This window comes from Mesocricetus auratus, unplaced genomic scaffold (assembly GCF_017639785.1).
Source record: "Mesocricetus auratus isolate SY011 unplaced genomic scaffold, BCM_Maur_2.0 Super-Scaffold_100021, whole genome shotgun sequence".
NCBI lineage: Eukaryota > Metazoa > Chordata > Mammalia > Rodentia > Cricetidae > Mesocricetus > Mesocricetus auratus.
Window position 1 is genome coordinate 11,104,231 of NW_024429202.1, and position 16,021 is coordinate 11,120,251.

General features: G+C 36.0%; 1 protein-coding gene across 1 annotated transcript in view; it reads left to right on the forward strand.

Moving 5' to 3' along the window:
- Window positions 1-16,021, forward strand: part of LOC101832452 (CD2 associated protein) — a 76,647-nt gene that overhangs the window by 36,244 nt on the left and 24,382 nt on the right. The window contains exons 6-11 of the mRNA XM_005072297.4: window positions 5,672-5,859; window positions 9,532-9,610; window positions 9,976-10,070; window positions 11,802-11,906; window positions 14,172-14,208; window positions 15,679-15,741. Coding sequence (XP_005072354.1) covers window positions 5,672-5,859; window positions 9,532-9,610; window positions 9,976-10,070; window positions 11,802-11,906; window positions 14,172-14,208; window positions 15,679-15,741 — 567 coding nt within the window. The remainder of the gene's footprint in view (window positions 1-5,671; window positions 5,860-9,531; window positions 9,611-9,975; window positions 10,071-11,801; window positions 11,907-14,171; window positions 14,209-15,678; window positions 15,742-16,021) is intronic.

The window sequence follows — 16,021 nt, forward strand, 5'->3', positions numbered from 1 at the left end:
CTTAATACATTTGATCTGTTGTCAGAGACACAAATTCATCTTAATGTGCTCACCATTCAAGGATTTGAGGAAAATTTAACCCAAGCTAGTTATAAATTAACACCATTTTAAAAAAATTGCTGTGGTCTTTAGGAAAGTTGCATTAAAAGATTACTTACAATTTCAGTGCAGGTAGAACTGTACATATACTGAGGATTTTAAAAAGTAATGCTTCTATTAACTAGTAATACATAGCCATTTTTTGTTATATATATATGCATATATATATATTCATAGATTTTGAGGGGTAGTCTATAACCTAAGGATGCCAGTTACTTTTTCTTTTAGGGTCAGTATAATGCCAAGGTATTTGTGTGTGTGTGTGGGGGGGGTGTGGGTGGGTGTGTGTGTGGTCCTTTTTTATGTGAGTAATGGCAGTGAATATATGGTATCTTTGCTTTTCTGTAATTAATTTGCAAACTAGTAATGATTTTATCAAAAAGGTATTATATGCAAGTGCAGGGCAGTGTTCTGTTCTGAAGTATTATTTCATCTGACTTTTGTCAGTGTTGTAGTGTTTTATATATGGATGAGCAAATGATATGAAGTGAAACAAAAGCTGTTAATGTGTATAGAATGGATTTCTGAGCTTTAGTGAACTGAATGACAAGAGATCTTTAGAGAAAATAAATCCAAATTTTCATAGAGAAAATTTCATAGATGAGGTTGGAGAGATGGCTCAGCAGTTAAGAGTACATACTGCTCTTTCAGGGCACTTGAGTTTGTTTCCTAGCATGCATGTTGGGCAACTCACACAGCCTGTAACTCCAGGTCCAGGGGAATGTGGTTCCTTGGACATCTGCACTCATATGCACATGCCCACACATACAAATAATTTGCCTACAGTACCATTAATGTAATTGATAAAAGAAATCTAGAGTTCAGTTTTGAAATTATTCTTAAGTGTTGTGCTTGTAGATTTAGTATTTTAGACTTTGAAAAAGAATCCCTGCACCTTTTGTCATTCTTAATTATGTGTTTAGTTTTACATATGAATGGGGTGGTATCTCCCCTAACACTACTACCTAAGAAATTTGGACCATGGAGAGCAGTCAGTCTTTTTAAATTAATTTGTTTAATGTTTATGGGTGTTTGCCTGCATGTTGTGTGTATGCTACATGTGTGCGTGGTTCTCACAGATGCCATAAGGGTATTGGATCCTTTGGGATTGGAGTTAACAGTTGTAAGCTGACATGTGTACTGGGAATCAATCCTGGGTTTTCTGGAACAGCAGCCTGTGCTAGTGCTCTTAACTGCTGAGTCCCCTCCCCAGCCCAAAAATGCAGTCTTACTGAATGGTAGAAAGCATGAAGAAAGTTGATTTTTTTTGGGAGGAAAAGCTAGACTTTTTAAATGGCAGAAAATGGCATGAGGTGTTAAAGTTCAGAAGCATCTAGATCCTAGAAAGTTCTATGAACTCTGTAGTTCCATTTGAGTGATTGATTTTAATTTGTACTTATTAGATTTTTTTCTCTCTCCGTGTGTATGTATATCTGCATGTGAGTATGTGGGTACCCGGGAAGGCCAGAGAAGGATGTCAGATCTCCTGGAGCTGGAGTCACAGGCTGCTGTGAGCTGGCTGACTGATATGGGTGCTGGGAACGGAACTCAGGTCCTCTGCAAGTAATCTTAACTACTGAGCCATCTCTCCAACCCCTAGCCCATTTTGTAGCAGAGAAACTTGACACTGTTATGATTATATGCTTTTATTTTATTGAAGAATCACAGTTTCTAAGAATTTTGTCATTTGAATCCCATTGCCGAGTACTTTTGTTCACAGTGTTGCTTTATAGGACCATCTTTTGAAGCATTTTGTTTGTTTCTTTTTTGTTGTTTTTCTGTAAGGGTTGGCCTCAAATTCATGGTAATCTCCTGCCTTGCCTCCCAGGTACTGAGATTACAGGCACGTGTTAGAAATGTTTTTTTTTAACTTGGGGAAACATTAAATGAAAGAATTCTCATGTATGTATCCTATACCCAGATTTATACAGTTAACAGTTCACCATGTGCTAATTATTGTTCATGTTCTCTCTATATCTGTTTTAGAAATCTTGTTAATCTTTGAGAACTAGTATAGTCTCATAATTACATAATTGTCATTATCAAATCAGGACATTTTATATTGATAATATTGTTTCTCACATAGTTCATGTACAGACTTCTTTGATTCTTTTATGCTGTTAACATGATTTCTTTTCTTCTTAACTTAGGACCACACATGCGGTTTACTTTTCATCTGTAGACTAGTTGCTTTATCTTCTTTTGCTCTTCTGGGCATTGAGACTTTGACTTTGATTTTTGAGTGGATTCAGTTTGTTCACTTAGTATCTGCTGCACTTAGGTTCTGGGGATCCTGGTAGATATCAGAATAAGAGGACAGGGTTTTCTTTCTAAAATGGCATAGAATTTGCATATAATTTAGGCACATCTGATTGTGTATATTAAGTAACTTCCAGTTTTACTTATAATACCTAAAACAATGTAAATAGTTGTTACATGTATGTATAAGGAAAAACTAGAAAAAGTCTGTAAAGATGCAGCTATCTAACCACATTTCCACTTGATTGAATCTGGATACAGAACAGTTGGGTATAGAACTTCCATGGATAGTGTGATCTCACTGTGTCTTTGCTTGGAAGGCTTTTTGAAGGATTCTTACGACTTCTAGTGTCTGACTTAGGATTTTCTTATTAATCACGTGATTATTGATGCCTTTTCTCACTGCTCTATTAAACAAACAAACAAAAAAATCAAAAACCTCAACCCCTTCCCTTTAATTATTGTCTCTTTGGTTTCATTTTGAAGCAGAATTTACTCTTCCTTTTTTGCACACACATACACACTGGCAAGCTACTAATTAAAATATATAAATTTTTATCATTCCCAAATACCTGTTTTTGTGGAATAGTGTGACATGTTGATGTCCAATGAAAGAATAGTACTTTTTGGCATACAGAGAACTTTTTGGACAGTTTAGAAAGTGCAATTTTAACTGTCAAAGGTATTTGTATCATTCTTACTAAGGGTGATGAAATTGGAAGTCTTGATTATCTACTGAGTAGTAAAATCACAGTTGGGCTTCTGTTGCCTTCTTTTATACTACTTAACCTGTGGAAGGCATGGACAGGAAATAAGGTACTAGGTATTTATTAGTATTGCAACCCTGTGATTTGCTTGTTAGATTTTAATTTCCATAAGTCATAACTGAGATTTAAAGCAGTAAGTGTTAAGGATAGAGAAACTTCAGACTTAAGGCATTAAAAACACTAAATCACAGAGACTGTATTAATTATGAAGCTGTTGGCCATTTGTTTGTTTCCTACTGACTATCTCTGACTCAAATATTTACCCCATAATTGTTAATCTAAGTATTTCTTTTACCGGAGAAAGGGTCCAGACCTTTTACTCCTCTGGAGGCTACATCGTGACTGACTCTGCCTCTCTTTCCCAGAATCCTCCTTGACACCTAGTCCCACCTATCTTGCTTCCCTATTGGCCAACAGTGCTTTATTGATATATACACAGGACTTCCCCATCACTGAGTAGTACATTTCAATGGAGGCTTGACATTAAATCTGAAATCTAATAGTCATAGACTGAAGGGAAATTCTGCATATAAAAGCTATTACTATTGACTTAACATCTATAGTTTGTTTACTTTTAGTATATTGAGCGCTTGGCTTGTTGTCCAACATACTGTGCCAGATTCTGGCGATGCAGTGGGGAATAACAAACACCCCCCTTTGAGCTTTTGTTCCATTCAAAATTAAAGGCTACTTATTAAATAAGTCAAAGTTAATGTAATTTGACATGAAAAATATTTGTCACAAGGAACTTCAGAGTACTATAGATGTTATAAGAGGGGGGAGGAGAACCTTTTGCAGAAGTCATGTATTGAGATCTCAAAATGAATGGGCTTCAGCAAACTTGAATGAAGAAAAACCATAATTTTTTTTCATTAATTTAGAGAATTTTGGATTATATAGTTGAAGGCAGTAAGTGTTAAGGATAGAGAAACTTCAGACTTAAGGCATCAAAAACACTAAATCACAGAGAAGGTGTGAAGGCGAGTGAAATGATCAAATAGTTTTATTAAGCTGGATTGTTATGGTTGCAGTGTAGAGGTGCATTGAAGAAGACTTGGCTGGCAGGGCCAGCTGAGAGTGTTTGATGATTTAGATAGAAATGGTACTTGTCTAAACTAGAAGAATGCTGTGGTGATGGAGAGGCATGGGTAGAATGGGAGAGCTACACAGGTTCTGTGTCATATAGGACCTAGTTATGATGGGATGTGGAGAGTGACTGAAGAAGATTGGTCAGAGATTACCAGCCAGTCCTTGGGCTAAGGCAGGTACTCTTTCTGGAGATAGGATTAAGTGGGGGGGAAATTGGTGAATTTACTTTGGAGATGTTGAGTTAGTGCCCTGCTAGGGAATATGAGACTATCCAAGTAAATATAATCAAGATAATCTCTCTTCCTCTCTCTCTTCCTCCTCTTTGTTCCTTCACGTACAATACACAAACAAAAACAAATGAGGGGCCAACTTTGAAAGCTTTTGTATTGCTGTTGTAAAATTAACAATAAACTGGATTGTTTCTATTGATTGTTGTGTTTTCATCAGGTGTCTGTTATATTACTTTTCATTTATACCCAGTATAACCCATGATTGTTTTGTTAATTTTTCAAACAAAGGATCACATTTGAATTTTAAAGATCGTTTTATGTCACTATGTGGAGGTACACATGAAGTAGCTTTTTTTGTATAAATTTAATGAAAAAGTAACAAATTTTAGAGTAAGTAGTGAGATATATATATATATATCCAGTGACTACTAGTGTACATTCAAGCTGTAGCAGAGATGTATTTAATGAGCTATTAAAATGAGATGCTAACGAATAGTGGGACAAACCAAATGAGAGGAAAGGAGTAAAAATAAGTGAGTAAATAAAAAACAAGAAGCAAACTAATGGATTTAAAATCATTAATTATATTAATTATAAATGGTCTGAAAATTGAAAGGACAAGATTGTCAGACTGGTAAGTATACTGTCAGAGCCTCAAAGCAGGTTACAAGAAAAAGAATTTAGTGTTCTGTGTGAGACATATTAAATCTAGGATGGTCATATTAATATCAAATGGTCCTGCAGGAAGAGAAATTCTATCATGAAGGTTCTTTATAGCAAAGTGCTCTTTCATGATCTAGTTCACTTCTGCCAATCCTAACACTAGTGTCAGTCAGTCCTCCCCAGGTGGTGATGAATCAATCAGTCATCTCCTAGTGGGTGCCACCTCTCAAGTGACCCATCAGCTTTCTGTACCATTAACTTCAAGCACGGGAACCTTTAGGAGACAACTGTATCTAAGCTGTAGCACTTGCTAAGAATATTTTGTGTTAGTTTCCTGAATTTCTTAGTCATAATATTAAATACAATTGGAATAGTTACTGCTTTATTAAACACAGAAACAAAAAACAATGTAAAGTACATCTTGCTTGGTTGAGCATTGTGCTATTAATCTTACTGTCTTTGTTCTCTATCTTTTTAATTAGAAAGTATAAGATGTTGTAGAAAGTGATATAAAGACTTTTGTAATTTTGGGTATCATTCTTCATAAACAATTATATTTTTTAGAAATAGCTTTGACTGGCTCTACCTCACCTTTACTGTCTCCGGGGAATGGGAGTGAAACTGCTCCTGGATCAGTTACTCAGCCAAAGAAAATCCGAGGAATTGGATTTGGAGATATTTTTAAAGAAGGCTCTGTGAAACTTAGGACAAGAACATCCAGTAGTGAAACAGAAGAGAAGAAAACAGACAAGGTAGTGTACTAGTTTGGTTCTGCATTCCTATAATCTATACTGACCAAAACTGACTTGGAGGCAGGAGAGAGCTTGTTTGGCTCACATGAGGGAATCAAAGCAGGAAGCAAGCGGGAGTAGAGGCAGGAACCATGGAGTAAAGCTGCTCACTGGCTTGCTTAGCTGGTGTGATCCCTCTCACATCAGTCAGCAATCCAGAAGATGCTTCAGAGACATGACCCACAGGCCAGTCTACAGAAGCAATTCCTCAGTTGAGCTTCCCTCTTCGATGATGCTAGCATATGTTAAGTTGACAAAAACTTAACCGTCACAGGCAGTCACAGTTAACTGTCATAGATAGTCATAGTTAGCCATCACAGGCAGTCATAGTTACATCACAGGTAGTAATAATAAATTGAACTTAGATTAATTTTATTTGTTGTTTCATTTAGCATTTTTTGGAGTGAGGATACTGGTTTTTTGTGATAAGAATTCCCTATGTAGCCAAGGCTAGCCTGGACCTCAAGATCCTCTTGGTATCTCACCCTTATCACTAAGCTTTTTTTAAGTTGTTAAGGTTTGAAAATCTGTTAATTTTCTCTTAGGGGCCATGGGCTCTTACTTATGAATGAAAAGTTTATGGGAAACTTTTCTTTTGATTTGTAATGGTTAATAATTATATTTCAGTGTTATAAAATAAGGTGCTTATTAATTGATAAATCTAAGATAGACTTTTCTTACTGGCAACCTTAGGATCTTTTAGTTATAGTGTAAATATAAAAGTGAAATATTTTCATTTTTGTCTTTTAAAGCTAAAGATTTGTCATTTTTCTTTTAATTTGATAGCTAAAAATCAACTAAAGTGAATTGAAAGTGAAATACTAAATACCTATGTGCTACTTAACTTTTTTCTGGATTAATTTTATTAGCATTTAATGACATTTTCAAATGAAGTTAAGTGAACAATCCATAATTTATAATATCTAATAAAAATCTAAAAAGTAAGCCTTTACATTTTTGTTTTAGGGGGAAATACAGTTTTGAGCATTTCTTTCCCAGTGTCTGTATTTTGGAGATACTGACTGAGCAATTGCTTTAGAAGATAGGAACTTTATCCCTATAGCTCTCATTTAAAAAAATTTATATATACATATATATATATTATATGCTCACGTATGTATATTTGTAATGTATGTACATAAGCCCAGGAATATCAGAAGAGGGAGCTGAACCCTCTGAAACTGGAGTTACACTGTGTTTCATTGAGCTGCTTGAGTTGGTGTTGGGAACCAAACCTGGGTCTTCTTTAAGAGCAGTAAGTGCTCTTATCTGCTGTACCATCTCTCCAGGGCTTGTAATTCTCATTTGTATCTCCTTATCTCTTAAAAGTTTAAAATATTTCATTATTTACCCAATTCAGCTACATCTCCTTTGGTTGGTGAAATACATTGTTATTTATCCCAAGATGGTAGCTTTCAGTGTCTTCTCTGCCAGGTTGCTACATATTTTCCTATTTAATTATGAGTTAGATTCAGGAAAGAGCACCTCTGCTTCCTGCCCTGCCCTATCCTATCTGTGAGACTCTTGGCATTAAGATTTTAGAGTCTAGTTCAGTGTGATGGCATGTATCCTTAAATCTTAGAACTTGAGGCAGAGAGGCAGGAGTCTCTGCGAGTTAGAGGCCTGCCAGACCTACATCTCAATTTCTAGGCCCACCAGGGCTCCATAGCGAAATGCTGTCTAAAAAAAAAAAGAAAAAGGAAAAAAGATTGTAAGGTGTAATGAATTTGATCCTCAGTTTTGTGAAATGGTGTTCTATAGCCTTTGCTCTGTGAGCGATATTGGACTAATGATCATGGGTCCCTTCTAGCTATAAAAAGGGTGTAATTGTACTGAATGACTTATTTGACCAGTGACATTACATTAATATCCTGCCAGTCACAATTAATGGTGTCTACTGCTTAATTGTTAGTGAGAGTAGTCTCCGAGTCATTTAAAGGGAGCACTTGGTATGTTTTAGGTGATACAGTATTGGAAGGTATGGTTAGAACAGGGAGAAATTAAAGTATTTTGGAAGACACGTAAACATAATAGTAGGTTAGTTATCAGCGTGTTCATATTTTTAACCATTGAAATCCAATACCACATGTACTTTTCTGTTTGGGTAAAGAACCCAAGGAAGCAATTGTTGAAGGTGGTGCAGGACCTACCATACTCTGGAGAAATGTCTAAGTGGGCTATGTTAGAGTTATAATAGTACATAAATATTTTCATTCAGATAGTAATGAATTACAAAGTTTTAAAATTCCCTCTTTCAGCATTGGGGTGTTGTGAGAGTGATATAGATGCAATACTCATATATGAGACTCAAACACAGTATATACATACAAGAAATTAAAATACATAAATAGGATGAAATTCCCTCTAATTTTAAGGTTAAGTGTTAAGAGTCAATTTTTGTAGGTTCAGACCTGGGCTCCAGGACTAAAATCACTGCTTTGTTGGGTTAACGGCTTCCTAATGTAAAAAGGAAGAGACAATCCCTGCTTGATGCAGAAAGTTGTAAGGATTAAAGTGTTTATTAGTTTTATTTATTTTAGAAGTTCTAGTATTAAATCATGATGTGCATACCAGAGCCTATTTATTATTTTTAGATACTTTTAAAAATTAGTGGCTATTGGGACTGGAGAGATGGCTCAGTGGTTAGGAGCACTGGCTGCTCTTCCAGAGGACCTGGGTTAGATTCCCAGCATTCACATGGTGACTCACAACCCTCTATGACTCCAGTCTCAGGGAACCCACTCCCTCCTCTGGACTCTATGGACATACACTTGATGCACAGATATACATGCAGGCAAAACACTGATACATGTAAGAAGAAAAAAATTAGCTATTATTTCAGGAAATTTTGAGATTATTAATTTTTTATTGCTGAGTTTTTTTTTTTTTTTTTTTTTTGGTTTTTTGGTTTTTATGAGACAGGGTTTCTCTGTATTGTTTCCGAGGCTATCGGTCCAGCCTGGCCTCGAACGCACAAAGATCCGCCTACCTCTGCCTCCCGAGTGCTGGGATTAAAGGCGTGCGCCACCACCGCCCGGCTATTGCTGAGTTTTTAGTTAGACTAATAACCTGACTAAAAGAACCATTAGGGAGGGCTGGGCAAGTGTAAAAGAAAACTTGATTTAACGGTATTGTTCTTAGGCTGGAGACATGACCTAGCAGTTAAGGACGCATATTGGTCTTGTAGAGGACTAGAGTCCAATTGCCAATATCCAAGTTAGGTGACTCACAACCATCTGTAATTCCAGCTCCAGGGATCAACACCATCTTTTGGCCTCTATGTGGATTCACATAAACATTCCCACACAGAGACACATATACATACATTTAAAATTAAAGTAAAATCTTTTTAGACTTATTTATTTTTGTTTTATGTGTGTGGGTGTTTTGCCTGCTTGTATATCTATACCACATGTGTGCCTCGTACCTTCAGAGGCCAGAGAGCTCCTTGGATTCCTTGGAACTGGAGTTACAGATAGTTGTGAGCCACCATGTGGGTGCTAGGAGTTTGAGCCTGGATCTTCTAGAAAGGCAACAAATGCTCGTAACCACTAAGCCATCTCCCAAGCCTGAAAAGTAAAATATTAAAAAAAATTATTTTAACTTAAACTAATTGTTGCTGTCCTTTTGTAGCCCTTAACCCTGCAGTCACTGGGATCCAGAATCCAGAATGTGGAGGTGACTAAACCAGACACTGATGGCAAGATTAGAGGTAAGTTCTAAAATAACCACTCTAGTATAAATATGCTTTTAAATTACTAACTCATTAGAGGGACTTTTACACTGTACGAATTCCCAGAATATTAAATCCTACTGAATAAAAGCACAGGAGGTTGAGAATTCTGATGTGCCCTGTTCATTTAAGAATCTCTCTTAAGTAAAACTATGTTTTGTACATAACAGACACTGAATAATATTTCAGTGATAGGAAAATTTTTTCTTAACATTGAGTATAAACTTTAAAATTATTAGTTTAACCTTTAATAGCTTAGTGAATATATTACTTTTCATAGAGGCTTAATAAGTGTCTGCTTCATTAATCAATTTGTCTAAGTCACATTATATTCTTTACTTCAGCTAAGGAATATTGTAGAACATTATTTGCCTATGAAGGAACCAATGAAGATGAACTTACTTTTAAAGAAGGGGAGATAATCCATTTGATAAGTAAGGTAAGGTTTTTTTTTTTTTTTTTAGTGAATTATCATTCATAGAAATATCTTTCAAAATTCTTGCATTGCCTATAGAATATTAGCATCAGATGGACTGGAACTTTATCTTGTTTTTGGGCTCTGGGAACATAAATACAAACTCTTACAGTGATTTCTTTTTAAAGTTTTTATTGTCTGTATTGCTTGTAATTGATATACAGTGATGGGTGCTAGAGAGATGACTTAGCAGTTAAGAGCACTTGTTGTGTTTGCAGAGGACCTGGGTTCAGTTCCCAGCACCCACATGGTTGCTTAGAGGCATTGTAACTCTAGTTCCAGGGGATCAGACACCTACTTTTGACTTCTGCAGGCATCAGGCGTGCATGTGGTGCATATTCATACGTGTAGGCAAAATACTTAAACACTTAAATAAATCTTGAAACAGAAGAAAAATGACCAGTGATTACATTGCTTATTTTTATTCCTTAAGAATTGAACATTAGTAAGTTTAAAAAAAAAAAAAAAGAAGAAGAAGAAGAAGAAGATCAGGAGATTTGTCTTTCCCTGGGAAAAGGTCTGAGAAAAACTTCTCCTTCCACCCTGTCGGTCCCTGGGTTTGAACTCAGGTTATCAGACTTGGTGGCAGGTGCCTCTGCCTGCTGAGCCGTCTCACCAGCCTTGTTACACCTATTTTACAGAAAGGAATGATTGTGTAAATTAGAATAAATTCTAAGACAAACATACAAAAAAAAAATCAAAGCCTCCTGAGTTTTAGGTCTTATGAGAGAATGTTAAATATTTACTTTTGCTGTAGCCTTTTGGAGTATTTTGTTTTAAAGTTCATCTTACTGTTCTAAGTTAACTGTTAACATTTGACTTAGTATATATGGTTTTTTTAAAGAAATATATTTATTGTGTACATTTAAAGTATATGTATTAAGAATACAAAAAATAGCAAAAATGTTCATGAAATGAATATATCCAGCATCTCACTTAGGCATCCACATGGTAAAGTAGCTGTACTCCATCCATAGAGTTTAGACTGTTAAAACTTCATAGTTTCTGCAGTGGTCATTAAAAGTGCTAATTTCTGAATCTGCTAGATAAGTGATTTTTTTAGGTGTGCATATAAAATGTTAAGATAATAAAAATTTAGGAATTCCTTTTTCTGTTTTTTTTCTTAACTACTGTATTTTTCTCTTCTCTACCTCCCCTGTCCCATATGAGAACATTTTAACTTATAGATTACATTTAAAAATTGATTTATTTTAAATCCTATTTTTGTTTGGATTTTTTTGTTCTGTTTTTCTTTGTTTTTAATTTTTTGGCAGGGTCTCATTCTGTCTAGCATGAAACTCACCATGTAGACCAGGGTGGCCTCAAACTCAGATCTGCGAGTGCCAGCCCCTGAGTTCTGGGACTTAAGGGTGTGTAGCACTACACCTAAGTATTAAACCCAGTTTTCTAGGTACTGCTTAAAGTAGTATGCTGGGAATAGTTTTTTCCTAAGAAAACTTACTGTTTTTGAGGTTGCCCACCCTGGTCCAAGCCCTTTAAAGACAATGGAATTCATCCTAGCTTATTGTGAACTTTGCCCTCATTTAATGGTAACTACTAGCTTGTGCCTGCAGAAGTAGGGGTAGGAGGATGGTGAGTTTGAGGCAGCCTGTGCTACCTGACAAGTTCCCCACCCCCAAAAAGGAAAGAAAACGTGAGGTTTCCATTAGTGTAACTATTTGGTTTGCATTTCAGGAGACTGGAGAAGCAGGCTGGTGGAAGGGTGAACTCAATGGCAAAGAAGGAGTGTTTCCAGATAACTTTGCTGTTCAGATAAGTGAACTAGATAAAGACTCTCCAGTAAGAAAGTTTTCGTTTGCTTTTTAATGATGATGATACTTAATGTTTGCAGATATTCTTCTTCAAAAAATAGTTGCTGTACATTGCTACTGACTAAACTTCATAGTTGTAAATGGAGTTTACATATATATAGAATGATATTCCCCATCACATAGTTTCAGAAAATTGTACATTTAAGTAAAATTTGATGTGCCCTGAAACATTATTTTATTTCAGTCTTATATTTTATTCTTGACATTGACTATGTATTCTGAAGGCCAGCTGTGACCCCTCCCTCCAAGACTTCACAGGGCTTCTCTGTGTAGCTTTGTAGACCAGGCTGGTTTTGAACTCACAGAGATTCACCTCCCTCTGCCTCCCAAGTGCTGGGATTAAAGTTGTGCGCCACCACCGCCCAGCTTAGCTGTGACTTTTCTACATTTTCTGTTTTACAAAAAAGAGCTGGCTTAATATAAGTTGAATAGAGCCTTAATTTTCTGTATGAAATTTAATGTTAATGATAAGTGTCAGTTTATTTTATGGTATTGTGAAGCCAAGTGCTTGCTTCCTTAAACATGTACGATTTCTGTATTAATTCTCAGAGAGAAATGAGTGAGGCTGAATCATTCATGAGTACTAGACACTTTTTTTTTTGCCTATTCATGCCTTGACACTTTCTCCACATGCAAGGTTCCCTGAACTTACAAATTAGAAGGCAAAGCAGTTAGGTTTACGCAGCAAAATAGGCTGTCATCTTCAGTTCAAGCCCATGCAGAGCATGCAAATCCTTGTAGTCTTTAATCACGTTAATTATTGGCAATTACTTTATAGAAACTTAGGCTGTCTCAGTCCTTTCTTTGCTATATTGCATTCAGTTTTGATTCAGCTTGTTCTTTCCTTAATGGGCACTGTTTTTTCTGCTTTCATTATATTACTTACTAGTTATTCTTAATTTGGAGCGACACAATTAAGAATGTTAGAAACTTTTTAAGACACTAAATTAAGTCCTAAAAGTGAATGAATGCTTAGAAATTGAGGGGAAAGGAGGCCTTTGTTTTTAACTGTGTCTGTGAGTTCTTTAGACTTAAGAATAAAAGCTAGGTTCATTGTTACTGTTTTGTTTTTTTATTTTCTCATAAGTACTTTAAGGTTATTTTTTTGCTTATTTTTTCACAGGTTTGTACATATATAATATGCATTGATCATATTCCCCCTCTATTATTCTCTTTTATCACATCTCTTTTCTCAGAGTCCTTTTCCTTCCCAACAAGCCCTTTTCTTTTTGTTTTTTGTTTGTAATCAACTGTATTTAGTTAGAGTGGCTCCACCACAGAGGAATGACACCTCATACCCAGAAACCATTACTGCCTCTAGCTCCTCTGTTGAGTGAGGCCTCTGAGCCCTCCTCAAGTGCTGATGGGCTCAGTCTCAAGCACACAGCCACTGCTGCCATGGACCATGATGGATGCCCACATCACATCCCAAAGCCAGCTCTTCACAGGGCTCCTTCACACCGTGTGTCTGCGTTCTTTCTTTCTGCATCCACTGTTGTGACATTTCTGAGCCTCGGTGGGGATAATACACATGGACCGCTTGGTGCTGAGTGATGATAAGTAGTTTATTCTTAGCACTTTACCTGTTACAAGTCTCTGCACTATCTGTAGCTTGCTCAGAGCAGAAGCTGCTCTGATTAAGGCAGAGAGCAACACTATGAATATAAATAGAAATATTTAAAAGGCAGTTCTGTATCTTGTCCATATAGAAAACATCAATAGTGGTTCCCCCTTGGGGCCTGTGACTTCCCACTCCATGTGCTTTTGACCAGGTTTGTAGTACCAGGCTCTACCCTATGGTAGAGCAGACATCATTCTAAGTAGAAGGTACTTGGCTACATCCATATAGATTCCAGTGTACCAGTGGGCACAGGCCTTCCCTTCCTTCAACTCTTACCCACTCTTTTCCTCTGTCTCTGAGCTGTGAAGAAGGGACAAATTAATGTTTAGAAATCTAAAACTAATTAGATGAAGTTGGAAAACACTTGCTCACCAAAATTCTTTGATTTTACCCCAATGAATTGCTTTTCTTTCTTTTTTTTTTTTACTTTCGATTCTGGAATCTGTTTGGTTATCATAACTTTTTTTTAGTTATCTTCCTAGAGTTTTTAGGTTCTTAGTATTTCATTGTTCTTGGCAAGATTGAGGTGAGAAACAATATAATTTATACGAATTTATTTTAACTTTAAATAGCTAATCAATTTTAACTTTTTTTTTTTAAACTCCCTCTCAGAAACCAAAGAAACCACCTCCTCCTGTAAAGGGTCCAGGTTTGTAAAAAAAATGTATTATTTAGTTTGCTACTTTTCATAATTTTAAGTTATAAATAGTAAGGTTTAGTTTAATATAAACCAATGAATTTTATTATTAGCAAAACCAGTTAAAATGAATATTAAGGTATTTTAGATCTATGTAAAATTGAATGTTCATATGCATTATTCATCATTGTTTTTAAAAGTAGAAATGTTATAAAGATCCTACTCAGGCATGGTGGTGAATATCTGTAATCCTCAAATTTTTAGGATTGTAAGTTCAATGCCAGGTTGCCTGTATAGTTAGACCCTGTCTCCAAAAATAAAATAAGGATCTTAGAAATAATTTGGATATTTCAGTAATAGGAATATTGAGTTAATACATCGAATTAAGTTTAAACCGTTTTAGAATGACTTAGCACTCGGGAGGCAGAGGCAGGCAGATCTCTGTGAGTTCGAGGCCAGCCTGGTCTACAGAGCGAGTTCCAGGACAGCCTCCAAAACAATACAGAGAAACCCTGTCTCGAAAAACAAACAAAAAAAAAAAAACAACAAAAAAAAAACAAAAAAAAAGAAGACTTAGTTGAAATATATATCCCAGTTACATTTTTGTTTTAATTTTACATGTGTGATTGTTTGCCCGCATGCATGTTTGGGAGCCATGTACATGCCATGCCTGCGGTGCCAGAAGAAGGCACCAGATCCACCCTAGGCCCAGAGGTAAAGATGGTTGTAAGAGCTGCCACATTGGTGCAGGAATTGAACCCTGGGTCTCCTGGAGGAGCACCCAGTTCTCTTTAAGTGTTCAGTCATCCATCAGTCCCTCACCCACTCTACTGTGATTGATTGATTGATTGATTGGAGACAGGGTCTCACTATGTAGATCTGGCTAGTCTGGAACTCATTATGTAGTCCAGGCTCACTTAACTCAGATCTGTCTGACTCTGCATCCCCAATGTTGGGATTAAAGGTGTGTGCCATGACACCTGGCTCCATAGTCTACTTTTTTATTTGGATTTATTTTGAACAAATGCTTCTTTATAGAAAGTATTCCTAGATACCTAAACACAGTTTGGAGGTTTTGTGCATTTCTTTTGTTTTGGGTTTTTGTTTGATTTTGGATTGTTGAGACAGGATCTTACTATGAAGCTGAAGGTGAAACCTGTGCTAACTAGATAATTGATGTTAGCCTCAAACTTATGATCTGCCTCTGCCACCTGACTGCTGCAATTTCAGGTGTAGTATGATAATGCCGTCCCTATCATATGGCTTTACAACAGAAATAAAATGTAATCTTATGAGTATAGATGCATTCATCAGATAAACATGCCAAATCAAGGAACAATAATGGTGTTAATCCAAGTATAGATGAAATTAATTTGAATTCTGGTGTTTCATTGAGTTCCAGAAATTACCATCTTTTTTTTTTCCCCTCGTCTTGTATATTATTTTTAAAAGTTAGTATTCACTTTCTTCTCTACCTCCCAGCTCCAAAGCCTGACCTGTTAGCTGCAGAGAAGAAAGTTTTTCCTTTAAAGTCTGAAGAAAAAGGTAAGGCTGATTCCTCCCTTACCCAACAAGTTGCTTCTTTGATTGTCTCTTAAAGAAACATGACCACCTTAGTAGATCATTTACACTTTCTTTATTCACTTGTTGATACTTACTTTACAGGGTTAGGAGTTTTCTAGTTTTCTAGGGATAAGTATTGTGTCACAATGATACAACATTAAATCTTTCATCACACTGATAATTTATATTCATTAAAAAAGTAAATGAATCCTTCAGTAAGATGTAGTATTTAATTATTGTTCCATATTACAGTGAAAATAAA